The sequence below is a fragment of the Hyla sarda genome, chromosome 4, assembly GCF_029499605.1.
Source record: "Hyla sarda isolate aHylSar1 chromosome 4, aHylSar1.hap1, whole genome shotgun sequence".
NCBI classification, from domain to species: domain Eukaryota; kingdom Metazoa; phylum Chordata; class Amphibia; order Anura; family Hylidae; genus Hyla; species Hyla sarda.
Window position 1 is genome coordinate 169,911,768 of NC_079192.1, and position 22,800 is coordinate 169,934,567.

Genomic DNA, 22,800 nt, shown 5'->3' on the forward strand with positions numbered 1-22,800 from the left:
TTGCCGGCGGGGGACCCACCTGCTGCATGCAAAACCGGGATGGATGGCAGACACTTTAGAGGACACAAACTTGCCCTAAACAAAACTTTACTAAGTAAGTGAGCATGTTACAGACTCCTGTTCACCCACACTATAACCCAATGTACTGAGTTTAGTGTGGGTGAACTTGCTGACAGTTTCCTTTAATGGAGCCAAGTTGTAATACCACTCCCAACCTGGAGACAGAGGGGGAGCATATTTTAAAGAAATTAGCTCTGTTTTTCTATTCCTGGATAACCCCTTTAAAGCTCTTCACAAGTGGCCCTTGGCTCTGTCAGAAATCTTGTAAGGAGCACCTGGTCGAGGCAAATTTATAGTAAAATGATTGTCTGTTCTCTTACTTATTATGGCCCCAACAGTACTCACGGAACATTTAGAATCTTATAAATGCACCTGTAACCAACACCAGTGTTAGGTTTTGCAACAATTAGGTTGCAAAGGTCTTTATTTTTACCCAGCTCTTTATTTTTAATGATTATGAGATGTGTCTTATGTGACACCTTGGCAATAAGACCTTTTTGTGGCCATCAGTTGGGACTGAACCAGCTGATATTAATAAGCACTGACAAGGGGCTTAATTGCTTTTTAATTACTGATAGATTTCAGCTGTTGTCTTGGCTTTCCGTGTCTTTTTGCACCTCCTTTTAAATAATTCAAAAAAATTTCCCTGTGTCATTTCACGTTATTATACATAACCTTATTGCTGAACTTATTTGTTTTGGTTTATTTGTATATATGGATTACTTACTTGGTTTCACATATATATGGTTTGTTACCAACATTTGGTGAAAATGTCAAGGCACCTTTAGAAATATATTTAGTGATAAAAATTGTGAAGTGTTCAATATTTATTTCACCTGCTGTATAGCAGACCTTCTTCGTGCTTACATTGAAGCTGAGAATGTCCCCTCTGGTTGCTCATTTCTTATAGCTTCATATTCATCATAAATTCCACGTCTCCCTAAAGAGCTGGTATGTTCCTTCAGCTCAGACAAAGTCATGCTTCCTGCCATTGGTTTATGTACACTCCCGTTTTGCCCATCTGCCAGCACCAGTACCACCTCATCCAGAGGATCTGGTTTTCCGGCACGGGCAGGGAGGAGAAGGCAGTTCCATGAACCAGGATCCCATGGAAGTAAGCCACCTAGAGACTCAGGAAGACACTGTGCAGGCAAGTGCTCAAGAAGTTCACCCATGCTCACCATGTGCACCTAAAGGATGAAACATATTGTTAGTTATGTACAAAAGGATGCAAGGAATACATAAAGCTTTAAGTTGGAGGAGATTTTGTAAAAAAAAAAAAAATAATAATAATAAACATTTCCCAAACTCTCATAAAAGACAAAATATTAGAAATTTGTAGATGTACTGTGAAATGTGGGTGAATGTTGTTTGGAAGTGTACCCCAATATAGTAGACTTACCCTCTCTCTTAACTTCTCTTTAAGTAGTAGACTGATAATAGAATATGGAACTCTGAACCAGACTGGAGGAGAAACAATCAGGACTTTCTTAAGCCGAGCAGGAAATGCACCCTAACATAAGAACACAGACATTGCTCACAAACAAACAACAAGAATATATATGTTTATGACTGCATTTTGGGTTTGGGCAAATTAACTAGGATTATGTAAAGCTTTTAGAACTTTGTTTTAGAAGATTCAATATTTCCGTCAGTGGAAAATATGTTTAAAATATGTGAGCTACAACATGGGTTTGAAGTTACTGAAAATGTTCTCACAGTTCATTGGGGATTGGAACAATGTGACCTGTAGGAAATGTCCATTCTTTTACAGATAGTTCGGATGGGCCAAATGCTAAAACTAGCAAAAGCTTTCATACTTTATGGAAAATGTGGATGAAAGGGCGTCCTAGCTTGGATTTGGAATAAGGATGTGTTTAGCAGGGCAAATGGATGAATGAAGAATACACTCACCCTCAGCAGGCTCAAGATCTTCTTGCTTAATTCCAGCTCAAAGTTGCTGTACTGACTGCCCCCCATATCATAGATAAACACCAGGCCATTTCTCTGTGTGTCGACACTGCAGCGAGAGTGCACTATGCTAGTCTAGAACTGAACAAACATGTAGCACTCGGATATTGTAACACTAATCACCCATATCCTCAGGTTGTAAGTACCAATAGGAAGAGAGTGAGCTGTGTGCTGGCATGACATTATGTTACATCAAAACTTTTACGTAAGTATCAAATAAAGAAAACACTTTAGTACATTTGGGGCATCCTTGGCCATTGACATCCCATTATTATACAGAAGATTAGGTGTATGCCTATTCTTTAGCTGACACGATAAAGGGTTTAACAGATGTAATTGGTCACTGAGATCTAAAAGAAAGGTAGCATCCCCCATGGAAGATCTTTTTAAGTTCAATAACTACAAAAGTGAACAAACACAACATGCAAATGATTTAGGAAAGAATGGTCCCCAATAAATACACCTATAATGATACATCTATAAAAGCTATGCTAATAGACGTAATATTGTTTTGATGGGAAGTTGAGGTGGTATATTTCTGTATTAGTTTAGGTTAGTGTTTCCTTTAGTTTGACAGTTACATTTCAGTCTTGTACACCACACACTTGACTTTTTACCTGAAGACCTCAAAAACAATATATTCAGTAAACATACACACATATACAGTACATCTACTTCCAGGCTTTGTGTTTTGTTATTTAAATTACACATTTAGACCCGTTAGATTTACGGATTGTTCTTTGACACAATAAATATACTCATTTATTGATATTACTCTTGTTATTAATACATTAAATGTATAGAGGGGCAAGTTAGCTATATTAATTTAAAGGGGACCTATCAGCTAGAAATTAGGGATGTGAAAAGCACATAGATAGATAGGGCAAGTCATCTTGTCCTGGGCACACCCTTTTTTATCTCCATAGTCCTTTTAAGTGGCAAGACATATGCCTTTTTGTTATTATGCAAATAAGGGTCACATGCCCGGGGCCATTCTCCATCATGGCAAAAGTCCAGGTCCAGCCCATGTCCTCTTTATCTATATGTCAGCCAAATTGGGTAAGTGGATGCAAGGGGACCATGGGGCAGTGATGAAGAGGACATAGGCTGGACTTACCTGGGCTTTTGCCATGCTGGGGAATTTCCCCTGAGCTTTTAAGCCGGATAACAAAAAAGCTTATATTTCGGCACTGGGAAGGACTATGCTGATAAAGAAGGTATTGTACACCCAAAAAGAATCTAGAGCTCACACTTGATTGCATCTAAAAAAAATAATTTTTTTTAGTAAACATCATTTAAAATACAAATGAGATTTCACAGACAGGGTTCACCAATATGAAGACATGGAGCTTAGGGCCCAGTATTATGGTATAATGCTATGTACAATACAATAAGTTCCAAGACGATCGCTAGTTCACCAAAGGTATAGGATATCTTGTGCAACAGTACATTATCCTATGCTAGATGTGGGATTCTATGTGGCCAATATGCCATCAGTGTGAAAAGTATCCCTTCCTAAATCCGGAGGGGTAGTGGAGCAGTGCGGCAACCAGTACAATGGGTGAGCACATTTAGGATTCATGGGTATCCATGCATTTGGTAAATATACTAGTAGGATCAAAGTTCAGTGGGCCAGCCAGGATTTAAGAAGGGATACTTTTCACACTGAGGGCATATTGGCCACATAAAATCCCACATCTAGCATAGAATAATTGGTGTACTGTTGCACAAGATATCCTATACCTTTGGTGAACTATCGATAGTCTAGAAATTTATGGTATAATGCCATGTACAATACAATAATACTGGGCCCTAAGCTTCATGTCTTTATATTGGTGAACCCTGTCTGTGAAATCTCATTTGTATTTTAAATTATGTTTTATACAATTTAGGTTTTTTAGATGCAATCAAGTGTAAGCTCTACATTCTTTTTGGGTGTACAATGCTTTTGGAGTAGAGTACTTGGTACTTAATTTTCAGGCTAAGTGGACATAATGATGTTAATATGCTAATATGAATTGTGATATACATTATTTGAGATGTTCTAATGGACTAATTAGTATACGGATTAAAAAAAAAAAAAAAGGTATGTCTGGAATCCTGGTGGCTAGCCCTATCATGCCAATTGCCTATTTGCACCCATGTTTTTCAGCCTTTTGGTATAATTTCGCACACACATAATTTCAGGTTGATCCAATAGATATATTTTGCTTTGCCGATGTTATATCATCATATTGTTTATAATGTGCTGCTTCTGAATTTTTTCTGTGTGTTTTGCTTAAAGGGGTATTCCAGGCCAAAACTTTTTATTATATATCAACTGGCTCCGGAAAGTTAAACAGATTTATAAAATTACTTCGATTAAAAAATCTTAATCCTTCCAATAGTTATTAGCTTCTGAAGTTGAGTTGTTGTTTTCTGTCTAACTGCTCTCTGATGACTCATGTCCCGGAAGCTGTGCAGTTCCTATGGGGATATTCTCCCATCATGCACAGCTCCCGGGATGTGACATCATCATTGAGCAGTTAGACAGAAAACTTCAGAAGCTAATAACTATAGGAAGGATTAAGATTTTTTAATAGAAGTAATTTACAAATCTGTTCAACTTTCCGGAGCCAGTTGATATATATATAAAAAAAGTTTTGGCCTGGAATACCCCTTTAAGTTCCCAACTCATCAGAATTCTCTAGGGGTTCTGTACTCTTTACCAGCTTTCCTTTTAAAGCCAGACTAGCCTTATGTATTACCACCTACAATGGATTGACAGAAGATTACTCTGATTATGTCTACTAGCTCCACCTATTCACTTTTTCATATGTGTCCATTTTCTTTCAATTTGAACACCTAATAGGTCTTGAAAAACTATGCAGCAGTTATAAGGGGGCATTTACATTGTAAATCTCTTATATGAAAAATTGTTCTAACATTTTTTGTAAGCATGACCGGAAAAATCATAAGTGCATGTCTGAATACAGATAAATCTCATAAAGGGAATGCCTTATTGTTGTCCAGTCTGGGTTATGGAAACATAAACAAGTGCCTCCTGCTCTGTAGACCCAATGTGACCATGCATTATAGGAAAGACTATTCCTTTCAATGGACACTGTGTAGTACAGGATTTCACCTTATGCTTATCTCAGCTATAACATTTGACTGAATACTGTGCAACCTGACCTACAACCTTAAAGGGGTATTCCACTGGCCAGCGTTCTGAAGTAAATGTTCCAAACGCTGTTTTCATGTTGCGGCGGTCGGCCACGCCCCTCAGGCCCCCCCCAATGCAAGCGTCACGCCCCCTCCCATAGGCTTGCATTGGGGGTGTGACCGCGATGTCACGAGGGGCGTAGCCGACCCCCGCAGTGCGAAAACAGCGTTCGGAACATTTACCTCCGAACGCTGGCCAGTGGAATACCCCTTTATTGTGAGAAAGCGTGGTCCAGCTGAGACACTCCATTTCTTTGTAATAGGTATTTTATTTTGAAATACAACAGACACTATATACGGACAGGTCGGTATGTGGCAGGCATGTGGATTTTGGTGCATACTTTACCTGCAAATATCAACCTGGCTACTTTGAGAAGGATGAAACATGGTGCAAATTCACAATAGAAATCAATATGTTGGGAGTTTAAAATTAGCACCACAGTTCAATTGTCATTTGGCAATTGCTGCAGCATGTGAATGACCTTTATATGCTATTAAATGCCTGCTACTGTATTCCACTGTGGATACGTTCCTGCACAAACCCACAGGTAAACCTGCAGTAGTACTCTCCTGTGTAAATTTACCCTAAATTAATTATGTGGTCACTTTGTTCAGAAATGGGGCCATCTTTGTAGTTTATATGTCTGCCTCCTGAAAGTAACATAAGTCGGGTGGCAGCTTAGCACATTACTTCTTGGATAAGTAGTCCAAGAACATTCTCTCAATATCATTCCACTGCTGCCCCCAGCAAAGTCAGTCTTAGGAGGCTAAAGCAGGCCCATGTGAACATGTGAAAACTTCACGGTCCCAATTTCTATCTACTGGACAGCTTGTAGGATCTCCTCTGTTGGGATTATGAATACCCTGCAATTTTCCCATTAGCAAACACGAGCTGTTTTGTGTATAGAGCAGAACTAATGTACGGTACTATCTGGTGTGTTTACTGTTGGTTCTCTTACCTCTCCACAGCACGGTCCAACAGGTAGAAGAGAGCCTGGAGTACGGTGTGCTGCACCTCTCTACTGTTCTTTCTTGCTGGGTGGTGAAGTTTAGCAGTGAAGATCGCAATGGAGGCTCCAGTAGGGGCCCGTACACTCTAATGGAAAGAGTGGCAAAATATATCAATTTCATCTTAACATGATTTAAGCATCACTTAAGCAAAGATTTGTAGCTCATGTTAAAAGTAAGTCTCACCTAGGGGCACCTCTACACATCTAATGTCACCAAACACCCCCGGGTTCCCCTAACAATGTAAGCTATATCTGAGAAAGAGTGGAGTGATGTAATCTCATACTACAGTCTCCCCTGCTGCCAACAATAACATTATTTAGTTATATGTCATACACAGCAGCAACCTCCCCCCTTAGATTTTGCCGTATGGGTAGATTGTCAGTGAACACATGTCATCGCTGTTATTCTCCAAGGGTGGACTTCTGCCACCTCATGTGGAGCTGCCCATTTGTGTCCTCATTTTGGAGTGATGTTATAATGGTGCTGATTTTTGTTCTGTCCATGTCCATGCCAATGGAAAAGCACACTAGAATATTTATGAGGAAAGCTTTGTTCCTGGCACGGAAAACTATAACTTTGAGGTGGATGGACCTACGCCCCCTCCACTTTATCTGCATGGAGGTGACTGGTGAATACAGTGATTTATTTCAAGCAGAAGGTGTTTAAACACAGAGGGTGCCCCGGGAAATTCAACAAGGTGTGGGGGACCTGGTGTTCCTTCGCCATCACTCAGTACACAGTGTCTGCCTTCCGAGCAGCTAGGGATGCTTTGCTGGCCCGCCTCCTCCCCTAGGCGTAATCAGATACAGCCGTTAAACGTAACATGTACTACATGATGGGACTAGGGACCCTCCTTTAAGTGTAATAATGTCAGGATAGTGTTGAGATGCACTTCTGCCTCCTGTTTGTTCACACATGGTTATTTCTTTATTCTCTGCTGTTTGATGCCCTTATCCAGAATATGTCCGGAATGTATGTACTACCTTTGACCCCTTAAGGACTCAGCCCATTTGGAACTTAACGACTCAACTATTTTATTTTTACGTTTTCGTTTTTTCCTCCTCGTCTTCTAAAAATCATAACTCTTTTATATTTTCATCCACAGACTAGTATGAGGGCTTGTTTTTTCCGTGACTAGTATTCATTTGTAATGACATCACTCATTTTACCATGAAATGTATGGCATAACCAAAAAAATACTAATTGTGTAGGGAAATTGATAAGAAAACCGCAATTTTGCACATTTTGGAAGGTTTTGTTTTCCCTCTGTACACTTTATGGTAAAATAGACGTGTTTTCTTTATTCTGTGGGTCAGAACAATTATAATGATACCCATTATAACATACTTTCCTATTATTGTACCGCTTTAAATAAATCACAAACTTTTTAACCAAATTAGTACGTTTAAAATCCCTCTATTTTGCTGACCGATAACTTATTTTTTCGGATAAGCGGCAGTATGAGGGCTCAATTTATGCACCATGATCTGTACTTTTTATTGATACCACATTTGCATATGTAAAACTTCTAATACATTTATCAATTTTTTTTAAATAAAATGTTATAAAAAAAAGCAGCAATTTTGAACTTTTTTTTTTTTTTTTTTTACGTTCACGCAGTTCACCATACGGGATCGTAAACATTATATTTTAATAGTTCAGATATTTACGCACGCGGCGATACCAAATATGTATTAAAATTTATTTTTTTATTCACTTTTTGGGGGTAAAATGGGGAAAAAGGGACAATTTAGATTTTTATTGGGAAAGGAATTTTTCTAAATTTTTTCACTTTTTTTCATTTATTTATTTATTTATTTTACACTTTAATAGTCCGACTATTTATAGTAATCAGTTGATTGCTAATACTGTTCAGTGCTATTAATAGGGCATAGCACTGATCAGTATTATCGGCTATCTACTGCTCTGGTCTGCTCAATCTCAGACCAGAGCAGGAGACACCGAAAGACAGACTGAGGCAGATGAGGGGACCTCCGTCCGCCATTATGGATGATCGGACCCCCACGGCAACGCTGTGGGCGATCCGATCATCCACATTAAGTGCCGCACTGCCGCAGATGCCGTGATCTGTATTGACCACAGCATCTGAGGGGTGAATGGCAGACATCCGTACGATCACGGATGTCGGTCATTACCAGCGGGTCCCTGGATGCTAGCAGCAGCCGAGACCTGCCGCGCATGACCCGAGCATCGCTCCGATGCTCACGGTCATGTATGTCCTGGTGCGTTAAGTACCACCGCACCAGGACTTACATTTACGTCCTGTGTTGTTAAGGGGTTAAACGTAACCTGCTTCCCTAAGTGAGATACTGTAGTCACAAATTTTCTATCGGTGCACATTTGTTGGGGCGTTCCACCAAGTTTTTTACTGATTTTTTTATTGTTCAATAAAACAAAGAAAAAAAAAGAAGAACAAAAAAAATGCCTCACCAGCACAGTAAACTTTCCACTTAGCAACTCAGACAGCAGTGGCTCCTTCAGTGGGTTTAGTCTTACAATCCCTTCTCTCTGACGTGTCTCCTGGAAGACACAAATATAGTCATTATGAAAAAAAAAAAAACACTTTATAACATTGACATGCAATATACAACAATACTGTGTTCTTTTCTGTTAGCAGATGTGGGTCTGCAAATGGTAGATAAACTACTAGAAATTTGCCCGATTGACCTTGGCCCCTGAAGTTCAGGATATCCAATGGCTCATTATTCATTTTATTGCCCTTAAACTCATTTCCCAACCAATCCATAATATTCTTGTTAATTTTTTATCCTTCCCACCCCCTCCATAGATGTGCCATTCTCAATGCAGGACTGACTGGCCACCCTACCACTGGCCTGGGCAGCTCCTCTCTCCGCACCACGCCTGATCGGTTCCAGAGGGCACCATTCCCATATAAATGCACACACCAAAAAGCAGAGCATTGTTGGTTTAGGTATCTGTTGGGGTCGCAGCGGAATCTGTTGGCACTGTACAATTAAATATAATTATTACCTATTATTTCTCCAGTCCAGTCAATGACCATAAGCAATTGTCTTCTCCATCTCCAGGTCAACAGTTTTGTTTTAGCACATAGGTCTTCAATCTGTGACCCTCCAGATGTTACAAAACCACAAATTCCAGTATGCCCTGACAGCCAGGACCACAGATTGGCGACCACAATTTTTTGTACAACTAACAGAAACCAGGAAAGTAGATCTGGACTATAATACAGGTTGTAAGTCTGGATCACTAAAATATATACACATCATACAGTCATTGTACACAAAACTTTTTTTTTCCCCCCCAGGAGAACGGCACCCCGTTTTGTACATATGGGTGCCGTTCATCTGGGGGGGGGGGGGTGCAAACCGGGCGCTCCCGTACCCCAGCCGAATCAACCCGTGACTCCATTTACTTTAATGAGCCAACCGGAGTCAAACGGTGACTCCGTTCTGCTCAGTTTTGACCTGTATGCGGTTTCCTGACAGGACCTAAAACCGCAGTATACTACGGTTTTAGGTCCGGTCCGAAACCGGATACGGGTCAAAACTGAGCCGACCGGAGTCACTGTTTGACTCCGGTAGGCTCATTAAAGTAAATGGAGTCACGGGCTGGTTCGGCTGGGATACGGGAGCGCCCGGTTTGCCCCTCCCCCCGCCAGATCCGGCACCCGTATGTACAAAACGTGGTGTGCATGCAGCCTAACACAGTTTTATAGAAACACACAGAATAGTTTAGTTCATTAATATACCAGCATGGCATACCATCTGTGTAGTAAGTTACTACAAAGAGACTATAAATAAGAAACCTATAGAAAACCCAAGAAAAGCATAATGAGAAATTACTTGTAAAACATATTCTCTTTGTCATTTTTTCCTCTATGTTTGAATATTTTTGGTATTATCTTAAAAATTTTATAAAAACTATTTAAAACAGGATAATAACACAGTAATTTGACATGAAATGTATATATGGAATATAATGTGAAGAATAAATATTAAGAAATAAACATTTCACATTCAATCTTTTACCCTGTACGAGTGGAAAAGTTCAATTGCTCGGACGACATCAAATTTTCTTGCCATTAGAAACTTCACAGCAACGTCCCAGGAGAGAGGGGGCACAGAGTGAAAGGAAGTCCAGGCATTCATCTCGTGCAGGAACCGCTGAGTGGCCTGGGAAAAAAAACACGGGTGAGTAAAAATATCCGAGACTGGGAAGGCCTGGGAGTTCTACAGCACACAGTAAACAATGCTGGGAAATAGAGGCATAAATAGTGACAACGAGGGATAAACAGCATGTTGTCTATATATGCTACTGGCTGAATGGCATGATGCACTGGAGTAGATGATTAATTGGCAGAATAGTGAGGTGCCAAGTGATATTCGGTGACAGGAATAGGTATTATGGTTGAAGATTGACAGACAGCGGATGGTGCATGCATAGAAAAGACATTATTTGCCCATAACAAGAACAGAAGGACAAAAACAATATTTACATATAGTCATATAAAACTGGCATCTGTACCTCATATGCAGACATTGTCAAAAATATCAAGATTTTGCTGTAACTTGACTGCAAAGTCATAAATGTAAGACTTTGGGACAGATTTATTACAAATGATGGTTAATACACAACAACTACTGTAAATTGGAGTAAAAGTGACTAATTAATTAAGTGCAGATCACTAAACCCTGCCCACATTTCCTTTTTAAAAGTGGCTAGAGGTATAAACCTTAATTTGTGACTTTTAAACCCTATGTAGAAGTGGTACAAATGCAAAAAAAAATAAAAATAAAAATTCTAATGATTCCTTTTGTATAAAAAGGCGGAACAGTCAACTCAAGATGTAGCTTCTATCAACCGGTCAAATGTCATATCAACTTTTATATTTTTGAAAATGTAAAAACTTTTAGGTAACACCCACCGCTCTTACTTTACATTCGTTTTTAGGGTACGTTCACACGTACAGGACCTGCTGCATATTTTTGCTGCATATTTTGCGTAGTAGATTTTGCTACCTATTAACCTTAATGGGTAGCAAAATCTGCTGCAGAAAATATGTAGCAAAAATATGCAGCAGATTCTGTACGTGTAAACGTACCCTTATACATTAACCCCTTAAAGGGGTTATCCAGGAAAAAACTTTTTTATATATATATCAACTGGCTCCAGAAAGTTAAACAGATTTGTAAATTACTTCAATTAAAAAATCTTAATCCTTTCAGTACTTATGAGCTTCTGAAGTTGAGTTGTTCTTTTCTGTCTAAGTGCTCTCTGATGACACGTGTCTCGGGAACCGCCCAGTTTAGAAGCAAATCCCCCATAGCAAACCTCTTCTAAACTGGGCGGTTCCCGAGACACGTGTCATCAGAGAGCACTTAGACAGAAAAGAACAACTCAACTTCAGAAGCTCATAAGTAATGAAAGGATTAAGATTTTTTAATAGAAGTAATTTACAAATCTGTTTAACTTTCTGGAGCCAGTTGATATTTAAAAAAAATTAAATAAATAAAGTTTTTTCCTGGATAACCCCTGGATGCAGCCCACTTTGACCTTAAGGGATGCAGCAGTTTTTTGAAAATATCACTGTCACTTTAAGCATTAATAACTCTAGGATGCTTTAATTTATGAATTTGATTCAGAGATTATTTTTTCGTGACATATTCTACTTTAGGTTAATGGTAAAATTTTGTCTATACTTGCATCATTTCTTGATGAAAAATTCCAAAATTTCATGAAATTTTTTAAAATTTCACATTTTTCGAACTTTGAAATTTTCTGCTTGTAAGGAAATAAATACGACATAAATAAATTATTTATTGATTCACATATACAATATGTCTATTATGTTGGCATCATGTGGACATGTTCTTACTTTTTGAACTAGAGGACTTCAAAAGTATAGCAGCAATTTTCCAAAATTTCACGAAAAACTCTAAATCTGAATTTTTCAGGGGCTAGTTAAGTTTGAAGTGGATTTGAGGGGTATTTCTGTAAGAAATCCCTCATAAGGGACCCAATCATAGAAACCCCCCAAAGTATTAAAAATGACATTCAGAAAGTTTGTTAATCCTTTAGGTGTTTCACAAGAATAGCAGCAAAATAGAGGCGAAAATTCAAAATCTTCATTTTTTACACAAACATGTTCTTGTAGACCCATATTTTTTTTCTACAAGGAGTAAAAGGAGAAAAAGCCCCCCAAAATTTGTAACCTAATTTCTCTCGAGTATGGGAATACCTTGTGTGTGGATGTATAGTAATCTGCGGGTGCAGAAGGGAAGGAGCAACAATGGGATTTTGGAGAGCAAATTTTGCTGAAATTTTAGGTTTTTAGGGGGCATGTCGCTTTTAGGAAGCCCCCATGGTGCCAGAACAACAAAAAGCACTCACATGGGATGCTATTTGGGAAACGACACCCCTCAAGGGACGTAAAAAGGGGTATAGTGAACCTTAAAACCTCACAGGTGATTGACGAACTTTCGTGCAAGTGGGATGTGAAAATGAAAAATTTTATTTTTTTCAATAAAATGAAGATATTACCCCTAATTTTTCCTTTTCACAAGGGATAGGTGAAAATGTCCCCCAAAATGTGTAACCCCAGTTCTCTCGAGTAAGTGAGTGTGAGTGCACTAGAGGGCTCAGAAGGGCACACTATTTGGGAAACTACACCCCTCAAGAAACGTAACAAGGGGTACAATGAGCCTTAACACCCAACAGTTGTTTGACAAATTTTTACTAAAGTTGGACGTGAAAATAATTTTTCATTTTTACAAGGGGTAATATGAGAAAAAGCCCCACAAAATTTGTAACCCCATTTATTCCGAGTATGGAAATACCTCATATGTGGATGTAAAGTGCTCTGTGGGTGCACTACAGGGCTCAGAAGAGAAGGAGTGCAATTGAGCTTTTGGAGACAGAATTTGGTTGGAATAGAAGTCGGGGGCCATGTGCCTTTACAAAGCCCCAGTGCTTCCAGAACAGTAGACCCTCCCCTACATGTGACCCCATTTTGGAAACTACACCCCTCACGTAATGTAATGAGGGGTGCAGTGAGCATTTGGAACAGTGGGCTGTGCAAATTTCCTGGACCACTGTTCCAAAAATCAGTCAGACACCTGTGGGGTGTAAACGCTCGCTGCACCCCTTGTTACATTCCGTGAGGGGTGTAGTTTCCAAAATGGGGTCACATGTGGGGGGGTCCACTGTTCTGGCAGCATGGGGGCTTTGTAAATGCACATGGCCTTCAATTCCAGCCAAATTCTCTCTCCTAAAGCCCAATGGTGCTCATTCTCTTCTGAGCCCTGTAGTGCGCCCACAGAGCACTTTAGGGGTATTTCCTTACTTAGAAGAAATGGGGTTACAAATTTTGGGGTAACATGTGAAAAAGAAAACTTTGGGGTAACACCAGCATTTTTGTGAAAAAAATCAAATTTTTCATTTTCACGTCTTCCAACTTTAGCGAAAATTTGTCAAACACTTGTGGGGTGTTTAAGGCTCACTATACTCCTTGTTACGATCCGTGAGGGGTGTAGTTTCCACATGTGGGTGTTTTCTTTTTTACTTTTAAGTTAGAACCGCTGTGACTAGCAGCCACCCCTGTGCAAATCACCAGTTTAGGCCTCAAATGTACATAGCACGCTCTCACCACTGAGCCCTGTATTTCCGAATTCAGGAGAAATTGTGTTATAAATTTTGGGGGTCATTTTTTCCTTTTACCTCTTATGAAAACAAAAAGTATGGGGCAACACCAGCATGTTAGTGTAATATATATATATATATATATATATATATTTTATTTTTTTATTTTTTTTACACTAACATGCTGGTGTAGACCCTAATTTTACCTTTTCATAAGGGGTAAAAGGAGAAAAAGCAACCCAAATTGTGTTGCACAATTTCTCCTGAGTACGGAAATGCCCCATATGTGGCCTTAAACTGTTGCCTTGAAATACTACAGGGCTCCGGAGTGAGAGCGCCATGCACATTTGAGGCCTAAATTAGGGTTTTGCATAGGGGTGGACCCGGATGCAAGCATGGCGCTTGCTTAAACCACCAAAAATACCCTACAGCAGTGGTGCCTCATGCTGTTGCAAAATTCCCAGCATGCCTGGACAGTCAATGGTTGTCCGGCAACACTGGCAGTTGTTATTTTACAACAGCTGGAGGCTCCGTTTTGGAAACAGTGCCGTACGAGACATTTTTTAACTTTTATTAGGGGGGGGGGGGCGTGACAGTGTAAGGGTGTGTAGTGTATATGTAGTGTTTAATTCTTTATTTTGTGTAGGTGTAGTGTAGTGTAGTGTTTTTAGGGTACACTCACACGGGTGGGGGTTTATAGTGAGTTTCCCGCTGGGAGTTTGGGCTGCAGCATAAAATTTGCCGCAGCTCAAACTTAAAGCGGGAAACTCGCTGTAAAACCCTGTCCGTTTGAATGTACCCGTAGATTCACATGGGGGTGGGGGCAAACCTCCAGCTGTTGTCAGTGCATGCTGGGAGTTGTAGTTTTGCAACGGCTGGAGGCACAAGGGGTGGGAAACACTGAGTTAGGAAACAGACAATGTTTCCCAACCAGTGTGCCTCATGTTGGGGGCATGCTGGGAGTTGTAGTTATGCAACAACTGGAGGAGAACAGTTTGGAGACCACTGTGTAGTGGTCTCCAAACTGTGGCCTTCCAGATGTTGCCAAACTACAACTTTCAGCATGCCCAGGCACGCTGAGATTTGTAGTTCGGCAACATCTGAAGGGCCAGATGTTGCAGAACTACAACTCTCAGCATGCCTGGACTGTATAAGCATGCTTTGAATTGTAGTTTTGCAACATCTGGAAGGTTACAGTTTGGACTCCACTGTATAGTGGTCTCCAAACTGTGCCCTTCCAGATGTTGCAAAACTACAACTCTTAGCATGCCTAGACTTTCCAGGCATGCTGGGAGTTGTAGTTCTGCAACATCTAAAGGGCCAGATGTTACAGAACTACAACTCCCAGCATGCCTGGACTGTGTGGGCATGCTGAGAGTTGTAGTTTTGCAACATCTGGAAGGGCACCGTTTGGAGACCACTGCACAGTGGTCTCCAAACTGTGGCCCTCTCGATGTTGCAAAACTACAACTCCCAGCATGCACAGACAGGACAGTCCAGGCATGCTGGGAGTTGTAGTTCTGTAACATCTGGCCCTTCCAGGTGTGGGCAGAGCGGGGGATCTCAACTTTAACACCCTCCCCCCCCTGCCAATCGCAGGGCATAGCAGGAGGTGGCACCCCTGCCACCCCACTCCTATCCCAAGTCACCAGAGAACCGACTTGCCCGAAAAAACAGTGTGATTCGCCGGTCTGAATTGACGGACGAATCACGGCGATCGCCGACTAGGGAAGGGTCTCAGGACCCCCCTGGGCAATATGCTGGGATGGCTCCTGTAAGATAACAGCAGCAATCCTGGCCTGATCACCGTGTCTGGAGACGTGGTGATCACCGTAAATGTACGGTGCTGTGCGCTAAGTGACGCATAGCAGCGTCGTACATTTACGGCGCTCGTCCTTAAGGGGTTAAGGAAGAGGAAATCGATTCACCTATTGTATTCTATATACCAACTAATCTACACTATCAGAAGCAGGCACCTACAAATGTAACCAATCACAAGTCCCTGTCAATCGTGGAGCTCTTGCTTAATTCCTCTTCTGCAAGCACTCATGAGGAAAGATTGTAGGAGATTATGGACACTTAAAATCGTATTCTGGCATAATATATATTATTTTAGTTTTTTTCCCATTTTGCCGGGCATGTTGTAAAACTAAAAATGGGAAATGCCCACTTAGCCAATCACTGGCCGCAGCAGTGTCCCACATCAGTCAATGATTGGCTAAGCGGGCAGCTCTTATCTCGGAAGCATGAAGAAGGGAAGAAAAGTGCGTGACCAGAAGTTTCTGAAATGGGAGATGCAGGTCACTGTGGTAGGTAAGTGCTGCATGAGTAATGAATAGTGACTTGCTTTTACCCCTTGTGAGGCAAGTAAAGCAGGAACATACAAGCTCCATGCAGATGTTGCCATGAAAGGGAAACTTTCTTTTTTTAAACTTTTATTGGTTTTTCACAAATTTTATGTCACATAACGATAACACGGAAAGCATAGCATGACGTTATAAACAATTAAAAGGTTTATGTGGATAACATAGAACCCATGTTGCCACGAACAACTAACCAATTGAAAGAGAATATGTCGGCGCCAATATCACAGCAATATCGACCTCCCACCTCCTCCACACAAGCAGATGTAATGCACTACATGGTCCTGCACTACACTTAGGCCCTGTCATGTTGAGTCCCTCGGTGACCTGGGGCTCTCCTGCAGTGTCTCCCCTGCTGTTATAGTGTTATTTAATGTAATAGGATTATAGTCAGTATGTCAATGTATAGTAAGTACAAAGGACCTTTGGAGGACTCCAGTAAATGTCTAAAGGACCTGTGAAATGTCACATGTTATGATTATGTTTCAAATGTTACCCAGAGGGCACCAGTTTAACATGACCCGTAGCTTGACCAATGGGTCTTGGTTCAGCCCCCCCCTCCTCAATATAAGGGGGCGGCCATTACAATTCTCTTCACTTTACTGAGACCAGCAAACACCAGAGATCTCAGTGTTCGTGTCCAGTACTTGGAAGGCCTCAAATCTACAGTCATTCCAGTAAGTCAGGTCTGTGTCTGCTGTCACTATCTACAGTCTAGTCAAGCCTCAAGTCACATCTACAGTCTAGTCAAGCCTCAAGTCAACTATCTAAAGTCTATTACAAGTATAATTGGTCCCAGCATGCTGCGAGGTCCTTCTGTGTTCCTGACCACCTCTCTGGGATTCTGGCCTAGCTGTGAAGATAATAACACGTGTCTTAAATCAGTAAAGCCTCTGTTAAACCATAACTTGGTTGTGGACTCTTCTTCCACTGCCTAGCCATTGGAATAGCTGAGATACCGTTCGTGTGGTTCTGGAACCCAAAAACCACTTTGGCATCATGAACATTAGGGTTTAATAACACCTTGCCCCTGGGGTTAATACCATCTTGCCCCCTCAACCTACACCGCTACACTCCCTGGTCCCGCCATCACCGTGGGTCACCACACAGACATAAAACCAAAGGAAATAACTATATACATTAAAAAACAAGGAAGATTGGGAAGGGAGAAGAGTAATGAATAGTGACTTGCTTTTACCCCTTGTGAACAAGTAAAGCAGGAACATACAAGCTCCATGCAGATGTTGCTATGAAAGGGAAACTGTAACCTGGAACATCGCTAGTAAACTGCTGATACAGTTTCATAGTGATGATGGCACAGAGAGAAATAATACATTACTTTGTAGGTCTGTGGACGCAATATTTTTATTTTGCCATGTGAAGAGTAGCACAAGCTGCTACGAAATATAGGAGACAAGTAGTGATGATACCTTTATTGGCTAACAGAGGATATAGATTGCAAGCTTTTAAGCGCTATTAGATCCCTTCATCAGACATGTGACAGAACGAATGTTAAGAACATCTCTCTTAAATACAATTCTAACTGGAATGGTTACAAATGGGGGAACAGATATGATCAACCCAGTGTAGGACAATTCTTTGATCACTAGAACCAAACATAAATAAATTGTATAGTCAGGTTGCTGCTTCTTTATATGTTTGTGGAGACACAAAATGATCCTCCAGCTCCCAACAAATGATATTAGAACTTCAAAACTTTATTCAGACTTATGTAATAAAGGCAAATAATAATAAAAGTAGAAAAAAAAAAAAAAAGCAACAACATGTAAGTTTCAGTTATGTTTTTTTTATCCACATTTATTATTATTTAGCTTTTTAATAAAGCCTGAATAAAGTTTTGAAGTTTTAACCCCTTCCAGCTATAGGACGTATACATACGTCCAATCATCCGACACGTTCGCACAATTGGATGTATGCATATGTCACAGCGATCTCCGGCACTGCCGCTCCGCATCTCTGCTATATTATGCACGATCGCATCGGGTGTCACGACTGACATCCAGGGCGATATGTCTATTAGTACAGGTACTATTACTCCCATCATGGAACAGTCTGTTCCATGCTGGGAGTAGTTGTACTACCTAAAAAAATTTAAATAGAGAAAAAAAGTGAAACACAGACACTTTATTAAAAATGTATTAAAATTTTGTTATAAAAAATAAAAATTTCGTTAAATACATATTTTTCCCATCACTACTGCATCCTTTTTTGGTACCCCACAAATTTTGGGTACCAAAAAAAAATGCCAACGTGCAATTTCCACACAGATGAAAAAACGCCAGAAAAAACGCCAGACGCAGGAAATTGCATTGGCATTTTTTCAGGCTTTTTTTTCCATGCATTTTTTTCAACCCAAAAATTGCAGGACAAAAAAACAAGTAGAAACTTAGCCTAAGGGTACGTTCACACGCGCAAATTTTTTTTGCGGGTTTTCCGCTGCGTATTTGAAAGTGGGCGGGCTCTTCTCGGCTGTTCACAGCTGATTTTCCGCAGCGGAATGTAAACAGCAGAAAATCCGCCGCAAGCCCCATTGAAGTCAGTAGGGACTGTGGCGGATTTTCCGCAGCGTAAATTCCGCCGCGGAAAACTGCTGCGGACAGCCGAGAAGAGCCCGCTCACTTTCAAATACGCAGCGGAAATCCCGCAAAAAAATCTGCGCGTGTGAACGTACCCTAAAACTAGGATTTCTCTGAATGGCCAGAGCATTTCAGAGAAAGTCATAGTATACCGACTTCCGCTGCATAAATCTATTTCATTGGGGCAAAATTAAAAAGGTGACAGGTTCCCTTTAACAACTAGTTCTGCTAACCAGATGTATTTCCCACCTGGTCTATAGTGACATGATATGCCCATGCAAGAAAGATTTTCTGTATTAGCAGATACAAAGGAGCTCAGGTTTAGCGAGTATATATTAAAGGGAATCTGTCAACAAAACCAACCTGTTAGTACAGAGTTATAGTGCTGGTTACACTGATGAAAATTATATTTATCGATCTGTTCGTGGCTCCATTTTTCGGTAATCCCTGGTCTTCTGTATATGGTAATTAGCCCCCTAGCACGGTGTTGTCCAGTGCTTTGAAGATCTGTACATGCTGGCCTCCCTTTGTGATAAGCTTGCAATGCTTTGGCTATTGTGCATGAGGAGGACAGAAGTTATGCTGCAGAGTGGAGCTCCATTCTGCAACATCGCAGGCTCAACACAGAGGGAGGAGGTGTTACAATGAAGAAGCCACTGTGCACCAAGTAGGCTATTTACCATATCCAGAAGGCTGGGATTACCAAAGAATATAGCCATGAACAGAAGATCAAGAAGTAGGATTTTCATCTGTGTTACACACACTATAACCCTGTGGGTGATACTGATGACAGATTCCCTATAATGAAATTATTGGATTTATGCTATAGGTGAATCCAAGCAGTAACTGCAAATACAAAATTGAGATTCCTAACAGCCTTTGATCTAGGGCTCTTCTTTTTATATTTCTATAGATCATAGCCTTAAAGTGTCATTGTTATTAAAAAATGTTTTGATCAGTCTGGGCTTGTCTCATGCAGCGAGACGGAAAAAGAGGCGTGCACAGATTGGTCGCGGTCTGAGAGTTCAGACTCCTACCAATCAAAACTTTTGACTTGTCCTTGGACACCCCCCTCCCCCCCCCCCAAAAAAAAATACTGACAGCATTAAAGGGGTACTCCACTGGAAAACTTTTTTTTTTTTTAAATCAACTGGTGCCAGAAAGTTAAACCGATTTGTAAATCACTTCTATTAAAAAATCTTAATCCTTCCAGTACTTTTTATGGGCTGTATACTAAAGAGAAATCCAAAAATAAATGCATTTCCTGTGATGTCCTGACCACAGTGCTCTCTGCTGACCTCTGTTGTCCATTTAAGAACTGTCCAGAGAAGCATATGTTTGCTATGGGGATTTTCTCCAGTTCCTAAAATGGACAGCAGAGATCAGCAGAGAGCACTGTGGTCAGGACATCACAGGAAATGCATTTCTTTTTGGATTTCTCTTTAGTATACAGCCCATAAAAAGTACTGGAAGGATTAAGATTTTTTTTATAGAAGTGATTTACAAATCGGTTTAACTTTCTGGCACCGGTTGATTTAAAAAAAAAGTTTTCCACAGGAGTACCCCTTTAACCTCTTAAGGACCCATGACGTACGTGTACATCATGAGTCCGCTCCCGATCTATAACGCGGGGATTATGTAAATTATTTCTATTAAAAAAATCTTAATCCTTCCAGTACTTACAAGATGCTGTTATGATCCACAGGAAGTTCTTTTCTTTTTGAATTTCCTTTCTGTCTGACCACAGTGCTCTCTGCTGACACCGCTGTCAATTTTATCTGTTTAACTTTCTGGCACCAGATGATTTTAAAAAAAAAATATGTTTTCCAGTGGAATACCCCTTTAACAAAAATGTTATCAAAAACATACATTGTCAAGCTGACACATAGTACAGCTAACTTTTTTTGGATGTTATTTGCCAGAGCATGGGACCACTGGTTGCATCTGAGTGCTTTAAGTTAAAGAGTAACTCACCTAACTAAACTTTAATACACTGCTCAAAAAAAAAAAAAAATAAAGGGAACACTAAGATAACACATCCTAGATCTGAATGAATGAACTAATAGTATGAAATACTTTCATCTTTAAATAGTTGAATGTGTTGACAACAAAATCACACAAAAATTATCAATGGAAATCAAATTTATCAACCCATGGAGGTCTGGATATGGAGTCACACTCAAAAAGTGAAAAACCACACTACAGGCTGATCCAACTTTGATGTAATGTCCTCAAAGTCAAAATGAGGCTCAGTAGTGTGTGCGGCCTCCACGTGCCCATATGACTTCCCTACAACACCTGGGCATGCTCCTGATGAGGTGGTGGATGGTCTCCTGAGGGATGTCCTCCCAGACCTGGACTAAAGCATCCGTCAACTCCTGGATAGTCTGTGGTGCAATGTGGCGCTGGTGGATGGAACAAGACATGATGTCCCAGATGCTCAATCAGACCAGGTGCTCAATCAGATTCAGATCTTGGGAATGGGTGGGCCAGTCCATAGCATCAATGCCTTCCTCTTGCAGGAACTGCTGACACACTCCAGCCACATGAGGTCTAGCATTGTCTTGCATTAGGAGGAACCCAGGGCCAACCGCACCAGCATATGGTCTCACAAGGGGTCTGAGGATCTCATCTCGGTACCTAATGGCAGTCAGGCTACCTCTGGGAAGCACATGGAGGGCTGTGCGGCCCCCCAAAGAAATGCCACCCCAAACCATTACTGACCCACCGCCAAACCGGTCATGCTGGAGGATGTTGCTGGCAGCAGAACGTTCTCCACGGCATCTCCAGACTCTTTCAGGCTGGGTTCACATCAAGTTTTCAGCCCTAAGGGACCACATATGGCTGGGGGGGAGCTAAAACCCGGTGGGAGAACCGCATACGGGCCAAAAGTGAGCCGACTTGAGTCAGCTTTTCTCTCTGGTCGGCTCATTAAACTGAATTACATACCGGCGGTCCCGTATAGCTGAAAACGTGATGTGAACCCAGCCTCACATGTACTCAGTGTGAACCGGCTTTCATCAGTGAAGAGCACAGGGTGCCAGTGGCGAATTTGCCAATCTTGGTGTTCTCTGGCAAATGCCAAACGTCCTGCATCCACAACCTCCCCCTGTGGATGTCAGGCCCTCATAGAGTCTGTTTCTGACCGTTTGAGTGGACACATGCACATTTGTGGTCTGCTGGAGGTCATTTTGCAGGGCTCTGGTAGTGCTCCTCCTTGCACAAAGGCGGAGGTAGCGGTCCTGCTGCTTGGTTGTTGCCCTCCTGCCGCCCCCTCCCATAGGCTTACATTGAGGGGCGGAGCGTGACGTCACACGCCGCCTGCCCTGTGGTCGCCGGTAATCAGACCCGAGACCCGGAGCGAACATGCTCCGGGGACTGATTTTAACGGGGGTGCTGCGTTCATGATCACAGGGGTCCCCAGCGGTGGGACCCCCGCAATCAGGCATCTTATCCCCTATCCTTTGGATAGGGGATAAGATGTCTAAGCGACGGAGTACCCCTTTAATGGTCTATTCACACGTCCCTTATTCTGCACAGATTTGATGCGCAGGATTTTCTGCAGCAGATTTCAATGTAAACTGAACACAGCTTGAAGTCCTGCGCATCAAATCTGTGCAGAATACTGTACGTGTGAATAGACCATTAAGGTGGATATTGCAGGGAATTGAGGGTGAGTGATTGGTGCAAGTGGGAAGAGAAGTGGCTATGGTATAGAAAGAGGCATTTTTCTCTAATAAGATACATTAGAGCAGTGGTCTTCAAACTGTGGCCCTCCAGATGTTGCAAAACTACAACTCCCAGCATGCCCGGACAGCAAACGGCTGTCCGGGCATTCTGGGAGTTGTAGTTTTGCAACATCTGGAGGGTCACAGTTTGAAGACCACTGCATTAGAGTTTCTTATACGGACTCTCTCTTTGACAAGACCACACCCTATCAGACCAGATCTCCA

At 41.2% G+C, this 22,800-nt stretch overlaps 1 protein-coding gene across 1 annotated transcript in view; it reads right to left on the reverse strand.

The window, feature by feature from the left end:
* PTPN9 (protein tyrosine phosphatase non-receptor type 9) overlaps positions 1-22,800 on the reverse strand; it is a 40,345-nt gene that overhangs the window by 16,656 nt on the left and 889 nt on the right. The window contains exons 2-7 of the mRNA XM_056572709.1: positions 10,278-10,421; positions 8,698-8,787; positions 6,195-6,331; positions 1,975-2,080; positions 1,463-1,573; positions 928-1,250 (exon numbers count right to left, since the gene is read on the reverse strand). Coding sequence (XP_056428684.1) covers positions 928-1,250; positions 1,463-1,573; positions 1,975-2,080; positions 6,195-6,331; positions 8,698-8,787; positions 10,278-10,421 — 911 coding nt within the window. The remainder of the gene's footprint in view (positions 1-927; positions 1,251-1,462; positions 1,574-1,974; positions 2,081-6,194; positions 6,332-8,697; positions 8,788-10,277; positions 10,422-22,800) is intronic.